The sequence below is a fragment of the Branchiostoma lanceolatum genome, chromosome 13 (assembly GCF_035083965.1).
Source record: "Branchiostoma lanceolatum isolate klBraLanc5 chromosome 13, klBraLanc5.hap2, whole genome shotgun sequence".
In the NCBI taxonomy this organism is placed as follows: domain Eukaryota; kingdom Metazoa; phylum Chordata; class Leptocardii; order Amphioxiformes; family Branchiostomatidae; genus Branchiostoma; species Branchiostoma lanceolatum.
The window spans coordinates 17,177,727-17,195,299 of NC_089734.1; the positions used below are offsets into that span (position 1 = coordinate 17,177,727).

The 17,573-nt window shown below is 38.9% G+C and overlaps 1 protein-coding gene across 1 annotated transcript in view; it reads right to left on the bottom strand.

The window, feature by feature from the left end:
• LOC136447743 (von Willebrand factor D and EGF domain-containing protein-like) overlaps nucleotides 1-17,573 on the bottom strand; it is a 49,246-nt gene that overhangs the window by 11,746 nt on the left and 19,927 nt on the right. Inside the window, exons 2-3 of the mRNA XM_066446784.1 lie at nucleotides 6,447-6,851; nucleotides 5,892-5,951 (exon numbers count right to left, since the gene is read on the bottom strand). Of these exons, the coding sequence (XP_066302881.1) occupies nucleotides 5,892-5,951; nucleotides 6,447-6,851 (465 nt within the window). The remainder of the gene's footprint in view (nucleotides 1-5,891; nucleotides 5,952-6,446; nucleotides 6,852-17,573) is intronic.

Consider the following 17,573-nt stretch of genomic DNA (forward strand, 5'->3'; position numbering starts at 1 on the left):
GTAGAGAGCTGAGATGGTACTTTACATAATCAATGACTAATAATGAAAATCAGTAGCTAATTGGCATAATTAATAAGGAAAGCTTGTTAACCCGCTGCATTTCATAATGGGCCATGTGACAGTGTCAGGTCATGTAAACAGATGGCCTTGCATAAACGTACATGTAGGTCAGATAAATAAACAAATGGGACACCCACTATTCTCCAATCAGAGGTGTGGGTCCGGCTGGTTTTTAACGTGTTTACCAAAACACACGTCAAAAAACAGCCAGACCCACTCCTCTGCTTGGAGAGTAAACTGTACCAAAACTGCACCACTGCTACCTAGAAAAGCCACATGTACTATGCCTTTCAAAATGTGTATGATATGGAATAAAGATTAATTGTATTCATATATATTGACTGTACCATTTCATCATCACTTTCAACTTACAACACTGCAATACCGAACCTTTGTGGCCCATATAATATCAATATACTCATATTTTTCATGACCAGTTATAACATATATCAGCACAGTAGACACATACACTAGTCCTGTACCATCAAATGATTTTTAACCCTATCTAGACTGGACTCATTCGCCCCATCATAACTTCCAAACGGTATGGTGCATGATCAAATTTGCAGGGGGTGATAAGTATGTAAATACTAATCACTATCCATAATAAGCCTTGATTATTTGGCGAAGATGATGTGTTCGTGGAACTCTAGTCTAATTTGAAATTAGATTTCCCAATCCCTACCCAAACATCATAAGGATCCATAGTTCTATACTGAGGCTCCTGTATAAGAACACAAGAGACAAATAACACCGAAAACATATCTCTTCTTGGTGAAGGGAAGTTAAAATGTCTGCTGTTGATCACTCAAACAATCCGTCAACATGCACATGATTCGTTTGATACCATCGGACATACAGCTTACAATTGGATGTTAGTCAACCTTGATCAGCGTGTTATGCCTGCCCGATCTCTGATATTATCCTCCCATATTTTCCGTTGCCCACCTCTCTTTCGTGCGCCGGTGAGTCATAATAAAACGTTTTACCATAGCATGTTCATAATGTGTAAAATGAGTTTAAATTCGGCACGAATGTAAAGGAACAGTATCTTCTTGAGCATGAAATATCTCAAATTTTTACGAGCTATGGTACAAAAGGGTGTTGTATAATGATTTAGCCTCGGATATCCACATAATAGAAACAAGTACACAGGAATGGTAGTGTACCCATTTGTTGTTTGACCACCAGCTGTTGGGACCTAATGAATACTTGACGTAGATACTTGACCAACAGATGTGACAGGTGCGACCTCAAAGCACATACCTACAATAGAGGAGTAGATATTCCTCGTTACTTATGCAGATTCAGTCGCAATTTTCATAATTAGCACTTCAGTTTGTACATCTCTGTCCAACCCACCTGCGTACCAAATAACATGAAAATCTATCGTTCCTTTCTTCAGTTATTCTCCTTGGAAGATTATTACAAATAGACCATTGCAGTTCCAGTAACACATATCAGGGGGCACAAAATATCATTAAAATCCATCAACACGTTCTTCAGTTATGCTAATTTTAAGCGTCCGGTGACACAAACATACACACAGGATAACACACACACAAAAGACATGGAAAACAATATCCCCATGAAAAAGTCTTTTTTCATGGAGATAAAAATGATCCCCGACGGGTAGTTAACGGACTGTTTTTTTTTCTCTTTAAAGCGTGCCCCCTCGTTGGGCACCTTGCAGTTACCGGACTATTTTTTAGAATGACCGGGCCACCTTTTTTTTTTTACATTTGGAGTCATTTAGCGTTTTGCCTGCCCACTCTCTGACATTTTCCTCATATATTTTTCTTCGCATACCTTTCTTACCTTAGGCTACTTTTAAGTGCTAAGGTCGCAATTTGGAAGGAGGACCTTCTGACTGCCGGCCTCACCCTGGACACCGCCTGGGAGGTCGCCAGAGACAGATCAACCTGGAGGACCATATGCAGAGGCGCTACGCTCCCCTTGGGAGCTTGCGGCCTTGAGTGAGTGAGTGAGTGAGTCGCAATTTGAAAAAGGAGCCCCGCCGAGAAGTGTGTGGGGGCTGCTTTTCTCTTAGGTTTGTGACCCCGTCGGGCACCCGGCAGCTATCGGGCTATATCTTTGCACGGCTGGGCTCACAGATGTTTTAAAACTCCGAGCTAAAATCGATCCGTGACCCGTGACCAATAAATGCCGTCCGCTAATAGTGAGAACACCGGCAGTTAACCTAGACAAATTCCTTCGGGGCCGGGCAGGGCTGCGCCCCTATGGGCGCTGGTGCCAATGTAACCGTAACAAAAGAAAGGCCGTCATTTGCCCCAGAGCAAATACAGCATAATTAGCCATACTCCTCTCCATGCAAAAAGTGGACTGTCCCAAAAAAATTCCTGGGCAAATCGAAATATTAACTGTATGTAGAAAGGTAACATTTGCGAGAGCATTATACTTCGCCAATCTCCCTCCCGATGCATAAATTGACTATTCCAAAATCACCTGTGCAAAAAAATTCTCTCTACAAGTTCTGTGAGATCCGAAAAGCTTCTTACTGCAAAGGCTTGCGTGTGTTCCTGCAATATGACCTCAGGTGACCTAAATAGAACACGTAGGCCAGTAGCAAATGGAACGCGGGATCCTTAGATAGAACATGGATTCCTTGGCCAGCAGCAAATAGAACATGGAACGGGGATACCACTTTTGGCCTGTTTTTGGTCTGAAAATGGGTCCAAAAGTCCTCAAAATGAAGCATTTTGAAGTGATGTACACCAGAAATGTGATTGAAGTCCTATAGGGACATGTTCAAGGCACCCTTATACCGAATGCCAGGTCATTTGCTTGTAAAACCAGGCCACAGGAGACCAACATTTAATTTTTGTCTAAAAATGCCCAAAAAACCTCCATAAAAATGATTTTCAGGTCTGTTTCAAAACAATGAAAAAATCGCTAGAGGGTATTTGCCCCTTTTACCTTCATGCCAAATTTCAGGTCGGTTGATTAAAAAAAGGCGGAGTTGAATCGATTTGAAGATTTGGCAGAAGAAGAAGAAGAAGGAGAAGAAGAAGAACATGAACAAAAACTAGACTGGCCGTCATTTGCTTTAAGAGCAAATTCAGCATATTTCACTTCCCCCCCCCCCCCCATTGCAATAATTGATCTTTTGACAAAATGGACCATCCAAAAATTCCATCTAAACACAACTAGACTGTCCCAAGATCTATTTATTCTTCATCTACATTCATTAACATGCTTGAACATATGCAAAGAAACACAACAATACTATACACTATATATAAAAGTACAATACTATACATAACCCTGGAAAAATGCACAAACATACACTATGCAAATATAGAAAACTATACAACTCTACTAGAGAGCTTTACTTACAAAATTGTAAATTTATACTTTACTCACAACTCTATCGCATGTATTTAAATGGAATTAAGAAATAATAGAAAGATTGTCCCAAAATCTATATAATTCTTTGTATACTTGGTCATGCAAACCTGCTCGCAATCGATCGGATCGGCCTACCTCCGCCTAGTGGTATATCATCATCGTTGGTATGGGTTTAATTATAAGTTGTATATAAGTGCGACACAACCAATTCAGAGACGGATTGCATTTTTCTCGTCGTCAAGTCGTGATTTATTAGTGGTTGAAGCCGCCATAATTAAATTTGACCATGCCCCAAAAACCATGTTTATTTGGCAACATTTGCGAGAGCATCATACTTAGAGTCCCTCCCGATGCATAAATTGACTGTTTCAAAATCAAACGTGCAAAAAAATTATCTATTCAAGTTCTGCGAGACGCCAAGAGCTTCTTAGTGCAAACAGTCGAACCGCAGAGCTCTATGCGCATCGGTTCTGCGCAGCCTTCTCTAAGACGGCTTTTTCCGGGTCACGGCCGGACCCGGGTTGGTCCCTTTTGCATGGGTGTAAACAACTACCTGTGGTGAAACAAAAAGACCTCAGACCTCTATAATGTTTACACTTTTTCACATCTACAGGACTTGCCTGATATAACCATGTAGATATTTCGTGCATTGTAAAAAGACATCGAACGCTGTGGCCTTCGAAACATTAAGAATATTTGGTCAGTTTATTTGTGTTTGTCTTTTTTACAGTTCACCTGGAACCAACTAGATATTTACATCGCGTGATAGCCCATTTCCTCATCTTTAAATTGATACCAAAGTTCCTAGGATAATTTTAGGGGAACCGGTTTTGCCCCCGAAAAAACTGCGACAATGTCTACCTTGCGGTGGTGAAATTTCTGCCTAAGTTCTAGCTACCGATGCGTGCACTCCTGCGCTTTGGATACATTTCGATACATTTCACGTGGCATAATAAAGCCCATTTTTTTGTATTAGAAGCTGTATGAACGCGGCTACCACATGCAATGTGATAATTGACATGATAACAGTCAAGTGAAGACAGACATAGGTTTTAGTACAAGGTACCTGATATTTACAAAATAGTCAAATTTGAAGTCAATCACTTCGAACTCCTGCGTTCGAACGACCGAACCCAGCCAGTACGTTCCGTTTTCCTGCCTAGGGGTCAGGCGAGGTCAGGTGCAATGTTGCAACTTTCAGCCGGTGTTGGGAACGTTGATGAAACTTACGGCTCAAGTTTTGCCGTCTAAAATTAATATTCTGAAACATTTCCAAATAAGACTAATATCATCTTGAAGCCAGGAAAAGTGAGATTCATATGCAAGCTGACCAATGCCATTAGATAAGCTTTGAGTTCTGTAAAGCATGGTAAAAGGACATTGTGTTTGTCTTCTTCTTCAGAATAAGACGCCCTGCAAATTGACCTCTTGTTAGTTTTTTGGGGGGCAAAACCGGTTCCCATAAAATTATCCAAGGGACGGACTTTGGTATCAATTCAAAGGTGAGGAAATGGGCTATCAGGTGATGTAAATATCTAGTTGGTTCCAGGTGAACCGTCAATGATACACGCACAAATATACTGACCAAAAAATGGTCAATGTTTCGAAAGCCACAGCGCTCGCAATTTGCTGTGCACGAAATAACTACATGGTTATGTTGGGCAGATCCTGTAGATGTGAAAAAATATGAACATTATGTAGGTCCGAGGTCTTTTTGCTGCCGACAGGCAGTTGTTTACACCCATGCAACGGGGTCAAATCGTGCCGCGGCAAACGCCGTAAAAAAAGAAAATAAAGCGTTCTACGGTGACCTGCGGTTCGACTGCAAAGGCTTGCGTGTTTAACTGCAATATGACCTCAGGTGACCTGAAAAGAACACATGTTCTTTGGCCAGCAGCAAATGGAACGCCCGGAACCTTAGATAGAACATGGATTCTTAGATAGAACATGGAACGGGGACAGCACTTTTGACCCGTTTTTGGTCTGAAAATGGGTCCAAAAGTCCCCAAAACGAAGCATTTTGAAGTGATGTACACCGGAAATGTGATTGAAATCCTGTAGGGACATGTTCAAGGCACCCTTGTGCCGAATTCCAGGTCATTTGCTTGTAATACCAGGGCACAGGAGCCCAAAATATAAAAATTGTCTAAAAATGCCCCAAAAAACCTCCATAAAAATGATGTTAAGGCCTGTTCCAAAACGATTTAAAAAGGGCCTTGGGGTATTTGCCATCTTAACCTCCACACCAAATTTCAGGTCGGTTGGTTAAGAAATGGCGGAGTAGAAGCCATTTGAAGAGTTGTCAGGAGGAGGAGAAGAAGAAGAAGAAGAAGAAGAAGAAGAACCAGACAAATACAATATATTTCACTCTACCCATACCTCTAGGTATGGGAAGTGAAATATAACAATATGTTGAGCTATACTAGGTATGGCTAAACACATTTAAAGAAATATAAACTCACCAGTGCAATTTCTGATATAGTCATTCCACACGTACCCAGGTGAACAAGTCTTCTTGTTGCCTGAAGAATTAAAAAAGAAAACATTTTTCGATTAACATTTTTCAACAGTGACAGGGTTTGAGGCCACATTAAGTAAACTCATTTATAGATATGGGAGTTTGGTAAATCACAATAGTCACTAAATATTAGATTTTGATGAAAAATAATGTTTAAAGAAAAAAGGAAACATTCAACTACTGGCTTTACATCTGAATTGAATTCTTCTTTTTTTCGCTTTCTGTTTGCAATATCGCCAGCGGTGTGCTGACGCTGTTAAGGAAATTCTCCCCAACAGTCTTTTTTTGCGCTTCTTTAGTAACGATTACACAACACCGATATCTTTATTCTTAACTCAAGTGACAATAAAAGCTATAGTTAATTTAGATGAAATCGTTAATTTACATCGCGCTTCAATAGCATATAGCTTAAAGCTCAGATGTGTGACGTTGGGCTGTACAAGACAGAGTTATTTCTAGATTGAGCAAAATCAAATCTCAAGGTAAAAATAACACTAACCAGCACAGTACGCCATACTGCATCCAGTAGATGGCTGAAGATGGTAAACGTAAAAGATCTCTCCTTCTTCAGTACATTTCTTTACCCGTATTGGTAATGTAAATGGACAGCAGTTATTCGGGACTCCATAGTTCATGCATGCGTCGACGTCTTTGATCTGGTCGTTCGTAGGATGTGTTCCTGACATCCATATCGGTATTTGTGTTCCACAGTGGTACTGGTCAACACAACTCTCCGGCATCATCCCACCCACGTGAGCCGTGAAGCGGTACCATCCTGGTGATAAGGTGTTGTCACACAGCAGGACGTCTCCAGCACCTGGTTCATACAAGATGCTTCGGTGTGGGTCATTTATCTCCACATAGGTGTCGTTAGAGCACGGGTCGGCTGATACTGGGTTTGTCACTGCAAAACAAATCAAAACAAAGGAGCATGCTATATGTAAGAATCTTCAAGACGGTTACTTTTTTACTACATGTAGGTGTGTCCTTCTGTGGGTGAACATCATACGTTGTAGATAGGTCGTTATGATATTTGGTATGTTAGTAGCTATAGGTGTGTTCGCAAAGTTAATACATTATTAGATTGAGTCCTTCCCAGTTAAGCCCTGTAGCAGCTTTATGTGTAACTGTTGCAGACGCTGTAATAAGAGAAATAAGAAAAAAAGCATGACTGCTGTTTTCATAATGCTTGGCATGTAATGCGATGAATAGGCCAAAACAGTTTGATTAATTTTTCGAAGGTGAGTCAATGAGTAATGCAATTTGTTTTATAGCAAGCTCATATCACCATAAAATTAGTAAAATCTTATCACAAATGTAAAGTTATTTATCTTGAGGGTAAACTATCTCAATTTGTTGCTTCCAAGATGACCAACTCCTTGGAAGTTTGTTAGAAGACCAGTTACTTGAGATTAAACCATGTAACCCTGTCTAGACGGGGGGTCCTTAAATTTCCCGCGCCAACTTTGCCATGGCAACTTGTTTCCTACAGGCATATTTGACAAAATTCACCCATGTCGGTTTAAACAATGAAGTTTCAACGCATTCTTAATTGATTTCAACTTTGTTAAGATAAAATGTATAACAAGACAAAAGAACAGGACGGATCCTTTCTGAAGCTTCAGTCCACCATAAAATAATATAAAATAAAATAAAATGATATGTACGTTGTTAACAATATACATATACAATAAAGGAGATAATGTCAAAAACAAGAGTAAAAAGAAATAAGTGTAAAAAAAAAGGATAGATGTGGACTAGATAATAATCAGAGGAGCTTCTGGAGCATAAGCAAGTGAACCCAGAGCATATATTTTCAGGGTCAAATCGACAAGATATGCGATTGTATCAGTAACCTTTGATAACATATTCAAAAGTACCGAATAAGGTATCTATGAACTGCTCAATACTTCTAATATTGACTAGTAGTGAGTTTCAAATTAAAATGTTTCGTTGAAAATAAGGGTTTTTGAAAGTTGTGGTAGTTTGCAGTTTGTTTCTGTAACCATGCGGATACATAATGAAATGGTCGATGTCAATATTGTTTAAGTCTTCAAAGCATTTGAAAAGAGATTATACGTCGAATGAGTAATGCTTTTCTACGATATAGCAATGATTACGGACAATAGGTAATTAATCTCTCTTTGTAAGCAATTGAGTAATCGTTGAGTATGTATTAAGTAGAACGTCTTTTAAACTTTTCCAGCATAGAGATGACGTTATGAGAGTGGGGTGACCATTCTTCTTTTTTGTTTAACCGCACTTCGTACATTATCAACATAATGTGTAATCTAACGTAACTTTTGTAATGTTCAGATACTATGCTTATTTGATTACGCCGTCGGAAAAAAATGCAAGATGGCGGACAGCTCGATTAGTTTAGGCATTTTGTCACATTTTTAAAAGGCCTTTCTTACTTCAAATTCGTCTATATCTATTTTTTCAACACTGTTCATTCAAATCAACGTTTCTGGTCTATGATCATTTTGTTTTTGGATCATAAGTAGCAAAAATTGTATTTCTACAAAATTCAAGATTGCCTATCCAAGATGGTCAACCACAAGCGATAGCTAAATATATGACATTATTTTGACGTCTTCGCAGTTACCACCCACAACAAACGTCTTGGCAGACACTGATATCAATCAAATACCTTAAAGTTGTTTTGTTGAATTATTACCTATTAGTGACTACCATTTGTTTTGCTCCTAGATATTTTTCTGATGGATCTTTTTGTGATCAGTGTACATATACTGTTTTAATAATCTTTGGGAAATATTTTGACAAGTTCTATTGTCAATGTTTAGTGGTCATTATCATAATTTATGCAGAAAATATGAACCCACGTTTTGCTTTAAAAAACTACAATACTCCCCTTATCTAAATAGTTTCAGTGCTGCATTATTTCACTTAACAACAATTTCGCTTCCAATAGCATACTCATAGCATAATGATATTTGATAAGGCATATAAGAAACATTTGAAAAATACAAGAATTTACACTGTCTAATCATGCAACATAGTCAGCCACTTAGACACACACATTCGTATATCCTAGTCAATTTGAAAATATATTTTCTGTTGGCCACTTTCTTTTATTTTTATCTTTATTTATTCATTGGTTCACCATGTACATGCCAGGGTTGCCCAACTAGCCGGAGGCTATTACTAAGGGCGAACCCATAACTTTTGCTATTTCTGTTGCTATATTGTTCAATTAATCTATTAGGGATATGCTGACATGTTTTGAGTGTAAAAAAAAAAAATTAGTACACATCTATCTCATCGTCAAAATTTATGCAAACTTAGTTAAAACCGCGTTTTACACTAAAATTCTACATTTATTCTTAAAAAGTCGGTATATAAGTTTTCTACGCAACAAGAACCTTTTGCTATAATAGCAATAATAACACATATCTGTTATTGGATAATAATAATCCTTCATATTACGTAATAAACCGTTAGAAATTATTCTGGGTCCATTTAGATCCTAGCAGCAACACGCGGAGTCTAACTCCTACAAAAATTGTTGAAATGGCTAAAGTTGGCTGAAGTTGAAATCGGGTTACGTTGTTTTCGGGATTTTCAGTAAACCATCGGACGATACTAGATGTTTCCCGAAGTGGGCAATAACGCCATCTTTACTTATGCCAGTGGCAGGGGGTGGCAGAAGTTGGCAGAAATTAGGTAACGTCATCTTAAGTTAAGTGTGACGTCATCGTAACTTTTGCCAGTGACTCCGGGGTGGCAGAAGTTGGCAGAAGTTAGGTGTGACGTCATATTAAAAGATACCATTCTCATACGTAATGTTACGATGTTGTTTCGGTCTTGCAGACGAGTATTATATGATATATAACGTTAACGTAGATAGGATTGAAAATCAGTTAAAGCTACAGTCCCAATGTAAGTAAGGCTAGGGGAGTAGAAGCTACGTAGGTTATGTTTATCTTGCAGCAAAGGGACTATGAAAGCCATTGAAATACAGCTTCCTAGCACGATCAAGGATGTTGAAACAATCTTGAATATTTCTAATCACTGAAGAGAGAAGATGGGTCCTGGAAAGAGTTTCCGTCTTTAGGAATAGCATAGAACAGGAAACTATCTGGTTATTTTTAACGAAATTAACGAAGTTTACATAATGGTTCAACAGTTTTAAACAATGGGTCATCGAACGCGTTCAAGACTGCGAAGCCTGTTTGATAAAGTTTGATAAAGTTCGTGGCGCGTCGCTTTAAATTTCCGGATTTCTGACTTTTATGTCGGCCTGCTTAACTTCATACAGTAACCCGTGAGGTGGTGAAATTCACTCGTCGTTAGACGTAAACCTCACTATGCTGAATTGCATTTCTTTGTATTTTATTTGCATATAAGGTTCACGATCGACTTCATACATCTGGTAACACTGATTGTTCAAAGTTAGATTACGTCACCAAACATCTGCAAACTTCTGCCACCTGCCAATCTACCCAGGCTAGTGGCAGAAGTAGGGATGGCGTCACCTGGTGTCTGCCAACGTCTGCCACCTGCTACCTGACTCAGGCTAGTTGCAGAAGTTAGGATGACGTTACCTTACTTCTGCCAACGTCAACAAGTAAGGATGACGTGAACTAACGTCTGCCAACGTCTGCCACCTGCAAACCTACCCTGGCAAGTTGCAGAAGTTAGGATGTCACCTATCGTCCACCTGCCACCCTACCTTACCCTTGCCACTGGTATATTATGACGTCATATCTGACTACCGGTAGCCTCATACTACTCGGTAATCATCTTTACTTCTGCCAACTTCTGCCACCCTAACTTTTGCAACTTCACCCTGATACTGGGCATAGCTCGAATTTGTGAGACATGTACACAAGCAAACTAATTATGATGGAAGGAATTTTTTATCTCGGACGCGTCGACGAGAAATGTCGATATGGTACACATTAATACACGCCTCGGGTCCAAACAGAACCCATAAGGTCAGGTGAGGGTTAACAGAAAAGAAACTTGACACGGTTATTATTTGCTAAATAACGACCAAGAACTGTGCTAAGCTTTGTTTCTTTTAATTCATGAGAATTTAAACAACAAATTGAAATATTTCTGCCTTTACCTTTGTGACAAAGTTAAAGTCATTTTGGTTTGGTTTATTTATTTCACTCACCTTCGTATGCAAATTAGGACTTGATCTGCATGATTACACTTCAAATGCACTAAATGATATATAACTAAACAAGAGTTCTACGACCTCACACCTTCGCCAAATGATTTTAACCTAAATATGACTGACGTATTAGGAGTGTTTCTCATCAATTATAAATCATACCGGTTGATCGTCTTCACCCAAATAACATAAGGTGTCCAAATATGAGCTTAACAAAGAATGTTATGCTAACATTTATCAGTTATGCAAATGAGGTCATTATTAGCATAATTGATTCAATGGTGTTCACATTCACACAACTTCCAAATGTCACAAGTATGAAATTGCCGTCCATCATTTACTAGTATGGAATTATAGTAGTTTCTCATTAATTATGCAAATAAGGCCCAAATTTGCATATTTTCTATCTATCAACACTCATATCTTCATCGGTCACAAATATCACATATTTGAATAGTCATATCATGGAACACAGTGGGTTTTTAAAATTGCCTCATTAATTATGCAAATAAGAATCTGATTTGCATAATTTTCATCCAATCATACAAAGCATCACGTAAGCTATCTACATACCAAAATTCATGACCATCCATCAAGCCCATCTTGAGTTATAGCATTTCCTCATTAATTATGCAAATGAGGTCTTCATTTGCATAGTTGATGTCTAAATATATATTACATTTACCATTCATCAAATACTTCTTCAAACACGTCGCAGCCAGAACACATACTGAGTATACAATATAACACATTTCTACACTTTTCTCGTTAATTATGCAAAGTACTTCGCCCAAAATCTAATCATCTTGAGATTTCCCACATACACACCAACACACCAAATACGACAACAATCCATCCAGGCATTCTCGACTTATCATGTTCACTAACAGACACACAGACAAGCATAAAAAAATAAGCTTCTTGATGAAGGTAATAAGTAGACCTACCATCACGAGTACCACAGAATTCTGGAGGGAAATGTATGTTGTAACTAAGAAACAGACTTTATATATATGTATAGATTAATTCCACATGACAGCAGGGCGGAAGCCAGGCCTTCTGGAAGATGACCCCAGGGTCACCAGCCTGCCAGCCTGAGCTCCCTCAGCTGCCTGGTACAGAGACCGATGATGCAATATGACACATTTTTACACTTTTCTCGTTAATTATGCAAAGTACTTCGCCCAAAATCTAATCATCTTGAGATTTCCCACATACACATCAACACACCAAATACGACAACAAGCCATCCAGGCGTTCTCGACTTATTCTGTTCACTAACAGACACACAGACAAGCCTCAAAACATAGACTTCTTGGCGAAGTCAATAAAAAGAACTCCGTACTCATTTCACTTAACTTGGTTCGAGAGCTGACTGCGTGTCAATGCATATTGGTAACGAGCTAAGCATAATGACACGCAGTCATAATATAAACAGTATATACAGTGCGGTTTTGACGCGGTTCTGACATTTAGCAACTACATTGGAGCTATCACACTGAGAATCGTGCCTTTATCAATCGTAGCGCTCTTGGAAGGGTCTCAGAAAAGATATCTGCAGTGTACCTTTACAACGGTCGGATACTCTTTTTATTTATCTGAACGACCACAGTCCTTCCATCAGCCATTTCGTGCCACTAGAGCTGACTGTTGAACTTTGGAACACTTCCAAACGTTTAATCATAGTACTTAGTGATCTAAATGTATTTTTGTAGTCTTAGAACTAAATATATTATAAATTTTTCTCAGTAATTAAGTAAAATACGTCGTGATTTGCAAAATGTGCATCTCCATCATGTTGAACATCATCCAAGGTACCTATACACCAAAAACAAGAAATATCCATCAATACCGGCTTGCGTTATCCTCCTCAAAAGTTACAAAACAAATAGGACTACTGTAATTTACAGCAAGCCGCCAGGGGGGAGCAAACTTATATCACTTACTCCCTGACAATAATCACTAAATAATCATGACCATAGCACTTGCATGAAATTTGACAATGAACTTCCATTTATGAACTTTCTTATTTATTATGCAAATAAGCTAATTATATTAGGTAAACATTATCTTCATGCCATATATCATGATGATTCGTCAACCCCTGCCGGAATTATTTGTGTCCAAACATAATAGCAAAAACGCCAACTAAAGGGCCCAAACTTACGACACTTCTTCCCTGTTCCAAAATATGTCTACTACTGGAAAATCATAAACCTGGTTCCTCTAGAAAATTCGACCTCAAACTTTGAAGCTCCGCAGCAGAACCATTGCAGTACCCATTATTCAGCCCCTTCCTCTTCGACACCCCTACCCATCCACTAAATATCATGCACAATCGTTAACAACTCCTCGAGTTATGCTGTTTACATACGAACACACACACACACACACACATACACACACGAACGCTACTTACCTACAAAAAAATCATGAAGATCTATCAACATTTTCGTCACTTTTTTTGCCTACATACAAACACAGAAACATGCAGTCTGCTGCGGTGAACCATATTTGAACTTGCCCTTCCTTTTCACAACCGTTAAACACTTGACATACATACAGACCCAGCCCACAATTAGCATTACCGAAAATATAACCTTTTCGGTGAAGGTACTGATTAGAACCTAAACTTTGGCTGTATTATCTAAAAGTGTATTCAAACAAATGACTTATGTCACTTAATAAAGAGAGGGCTTTTGGGAGATGCTTATCATACAAAAAGGACCTTATCTGCATGCATAGTTGATGGCAACTTGGTGTAATTCAAAAGTTCTGCATGACTAAAAATTGATACCATTGTAGTGTGAACACTAAAAGGTAATAATTATGTTTTTTTTTTTAAAATTGATGCAAGAAAGACCCACTTTGACTCCTTTCTAACGTACCATGGTGCACAGGCCTTATCTGTATCTGTATCTATATAGTCAGCCTGGTGTATTGCGTTCGCAGGCACGCGGAGAACAGCATGCACGTGCTGTATCGGACAACCTGCCACACCTAACGTTGCACATTGAACTGTTAGTGTTTTTTGAAACTATTAAAACTAATCTATATGGGAATACTCCTACAGCACTGAGTGGCAACTACATTTGTAGCTAAAACTTTAAGTTGATAACTCTTAAACTTGTTATTTTTTGTACGTATGACCATAGCTACAGATTTTGGACAGCGGGGGGTCTGGAATCTGGGTCAACAGCTCTCTTGTTTTTCTCTTACAGGCAGCGGGGCTCTCAATGACTAAAAGTTGAGTTATTGTTGTATAATTCATGATGCGTATGCTATTATATGCCAATATTGTGAAAGGCTAATAAATGCGTTTTGATTCCATCCAGAAACATTTTTTTTCTTAATATCCTGAGGCATTTACACGGCACCCATTACACTACGATTACAATTTAGGTACATTTTTAGACGATGTACATACCACAATTGACCTGGTACATCTGGACGGTACCAAACACAAGTTTCCCAACAGTTTCCCAGTCTATCACGTCTCCATTGTAAGTGTTGATGTTCGCGTGTAGTTGCAGAATTTGAGAGTCAGTGAGGACGTGACTCCAGACATTGAAGTTGGAAATCTCCCCTCTGAAAGCTTGGTTAGGATCTAAAGATCCTCCTTTGGTATCTTGATCTTGACCAAGGATCCACACACCACCTGGATCAACTGAACTCGCCACAGACAGGCCGGTACCACTACTTACAACACGCCCATCTGTGTACATCTTCCAATCACCACTGGTACTCTTCCATGTGAAGCAAACTAAGTGCCACATGCCATCCAACACACGGAGGTTCACTGGGCCATTGTGAGAGTTTTGAATATGGGCCTATGGGGTCAAAATTAGAAAGTATAAGTCTATTGCATTAGGCTACGGTCACATAAATCGCACGTCGCTCCTGCGATGGGTGTTTTACCTGGTATGATAACGCAGTACGTCATACGAACGTTTGAGGAAAGCCCGGGGCAATAATTTAAATATACAAAGCCGTGGTCACATGCCTCTTTGGTACATCGTACGATCTTTTTTTATTATTGTATACCTGGGTCAATCGCACGTGTTCAAAATTTCATCCATCGTCGTTCGATTTCTATAGCCCCTAATTCAGGCTTTACAACGGCCTTGAGGTGACAAATGTATAGACTTTGACCGTACTGTGATGGTTTCAGTTTTCCCTGATATTGCCGATGTTGATGCCAAGTGTAACAATTAGAACACAGTAGCAACCATAAAATGGTGCGCCCGTAAAAGACACGACTTACATGTTTACATTTTCCAAGTGTCAGATCCAGTTTTTTTTGTCATATCCAATTGTTTGATGAATGTATTCACGTGGGTTCATGATTAGATCAGACCTCAGTCCTATACGGTTTGTATATTCAGTTTGCAAAGGGAACAGTTTGCAAATGGCTCAGAGAAAGAAAAAGGCAGATCAGTTATATTTTCCATATGAAAGAAAGCACATTTAAGCCAAAAAAATTCAACGCGTAGACCCTAGTTAAGGGTCTAGCAATCCTATATTTTTGCTTGATTTCATAACAAAGATACACTAAGTGAAAAAATTATGACATCATGAATATAAATGTGCAAGGGTGGCCGAAAGCTTGCAAGCTTTTATGTTGGCTAGCAAGTAAATAGGATTACAGCATGAATGAAATAAACCAATTCCTTAATCAACAAATATTACATATTGAAAATATCAATTCAACGAATAGAAACAAACAGCGTAGTATTTAACAACTAGATCCGCATTTGGTCGGTTAAATAAGCACAAAGGCAGCCAGACAGATATCCAGAAAAGGCATATGCGAAAAATTGTACGACGCTGAAAAAAAAATTGAACAAGGCACGGCGCTCGCCGATAGTTGCTTTTACCTACGATCAACCATTAGGCGGTTTACTGGATATGTTATCGCAGATGCAATGTGCGATGTATGTGACCGGGGCTTAAGGTAGGTTGAGAAGCAACATAGTGACCGCAAGTACAAATATTATGTCATCGGTTGAAAGCATAATCGTTTTTCAGGTGTCGGTGCTCCCGGTGCTATTAAGATAAGATGTTTGCCAACCGGTTGAATTCCAGTCTATGTGTATGTTTCCTCCCTTTGTTAACAAGCAAGAAAACGTACAGTAAATGTTGTCCGACCGGTGTTGCCAAACAATAAAAGTTCATCATGATATCGCTGGGTGGCGTAGCTGAACAATGTCCCACTGTGAGGTGCATCTGTTCTCATGCGGACACAAGCCGTCACTGCAGTCAGAGGGGTTGACAGCGTACTTTCAAGTTGCACGTAGTCGTTTACGGTGATTGTCGATGGAAAGCTCAAAACTTCTCCGCAACTCGTGCTTGATTTTGTAGATTGACAAACTAGAATATAAATACATATACGTCTCAACAAACCAATGGATTTTATTACAGAAAAAAACTGCTGTATTTTATAAAATGACTCTCAAACCTTTTACATACGTAACTGAAAAAGACAGAGATATGATATAGAATACTACACTGGGTATTCCGTATCGTCCGAGGCGAACTGCGCCAGAAGTTGAGAAAAGTTGGTGTCCTCGAACAAAAAATTGTAACAGCCGCATATTCTAACGACCGAATTCAGTATTCAATATTTCGATAGCGGCCCACTCGGCGCACTCGAAATGCATTCTAAATATCCTATGAAAGCGTGTGTGGACCCAACGTTATTACCCGGTCCGGAACACTCGTATGGAACGTTTTTGCGGCCCGGGTATGACATAAAGATAGATATCAATGATGTAAATAGCTATCTAATTTGCATGATAGATGAGGAAATACTAAAATACCATAGTGGTAAATGTTTGGAATTTCAATCTCGCGGCATTATGAAGCTAAGTAAAGGTGAGCATTATCAGGCATGAACCATGCATATCAGGGCCTTATTAACATAACTTATGAATGAATCTCTTAATATTAATCTACTTACGGTACGATCTGATGCCGGGACATATATATATATATATATATATACAGGGCTCGAAATAGTGGGTGCATGTGCACCCAGTGCACCCAAAATTGGAGCTGTGCATCTAATTTTTGACTGTGGGTGCACTGGTGCACCTATATATTTTTGTAGCCTATAGGGTTAAGGTACTATTGTACACTAGTATACAGAATATTCTTGAAATGTAAGTATAAAAAACAGCATGATAACTTTTTGCTGTACTTTATTTAATGTATTATTTGTTTGAAATTTCAAAGTTAGTTATAGAATTACAGATTGAAGTTCTTAAGAGAGGCAGCAGCGTTAAACTTTGAAATTATGTTCTGAAGAACATTCAACTCTATTTTATCTGGTGCACCCAAAATTCTTTCTGTGCACCCAATTTTTTGACTTGGGTGCACCAGTGCACCTATTCCCAAAGATGAATTTCGAGCCCTGTATATATATATATATATATTGTTACCACAAGTTGGTCATGGACTTCGCTGCTCATCTGGGACACT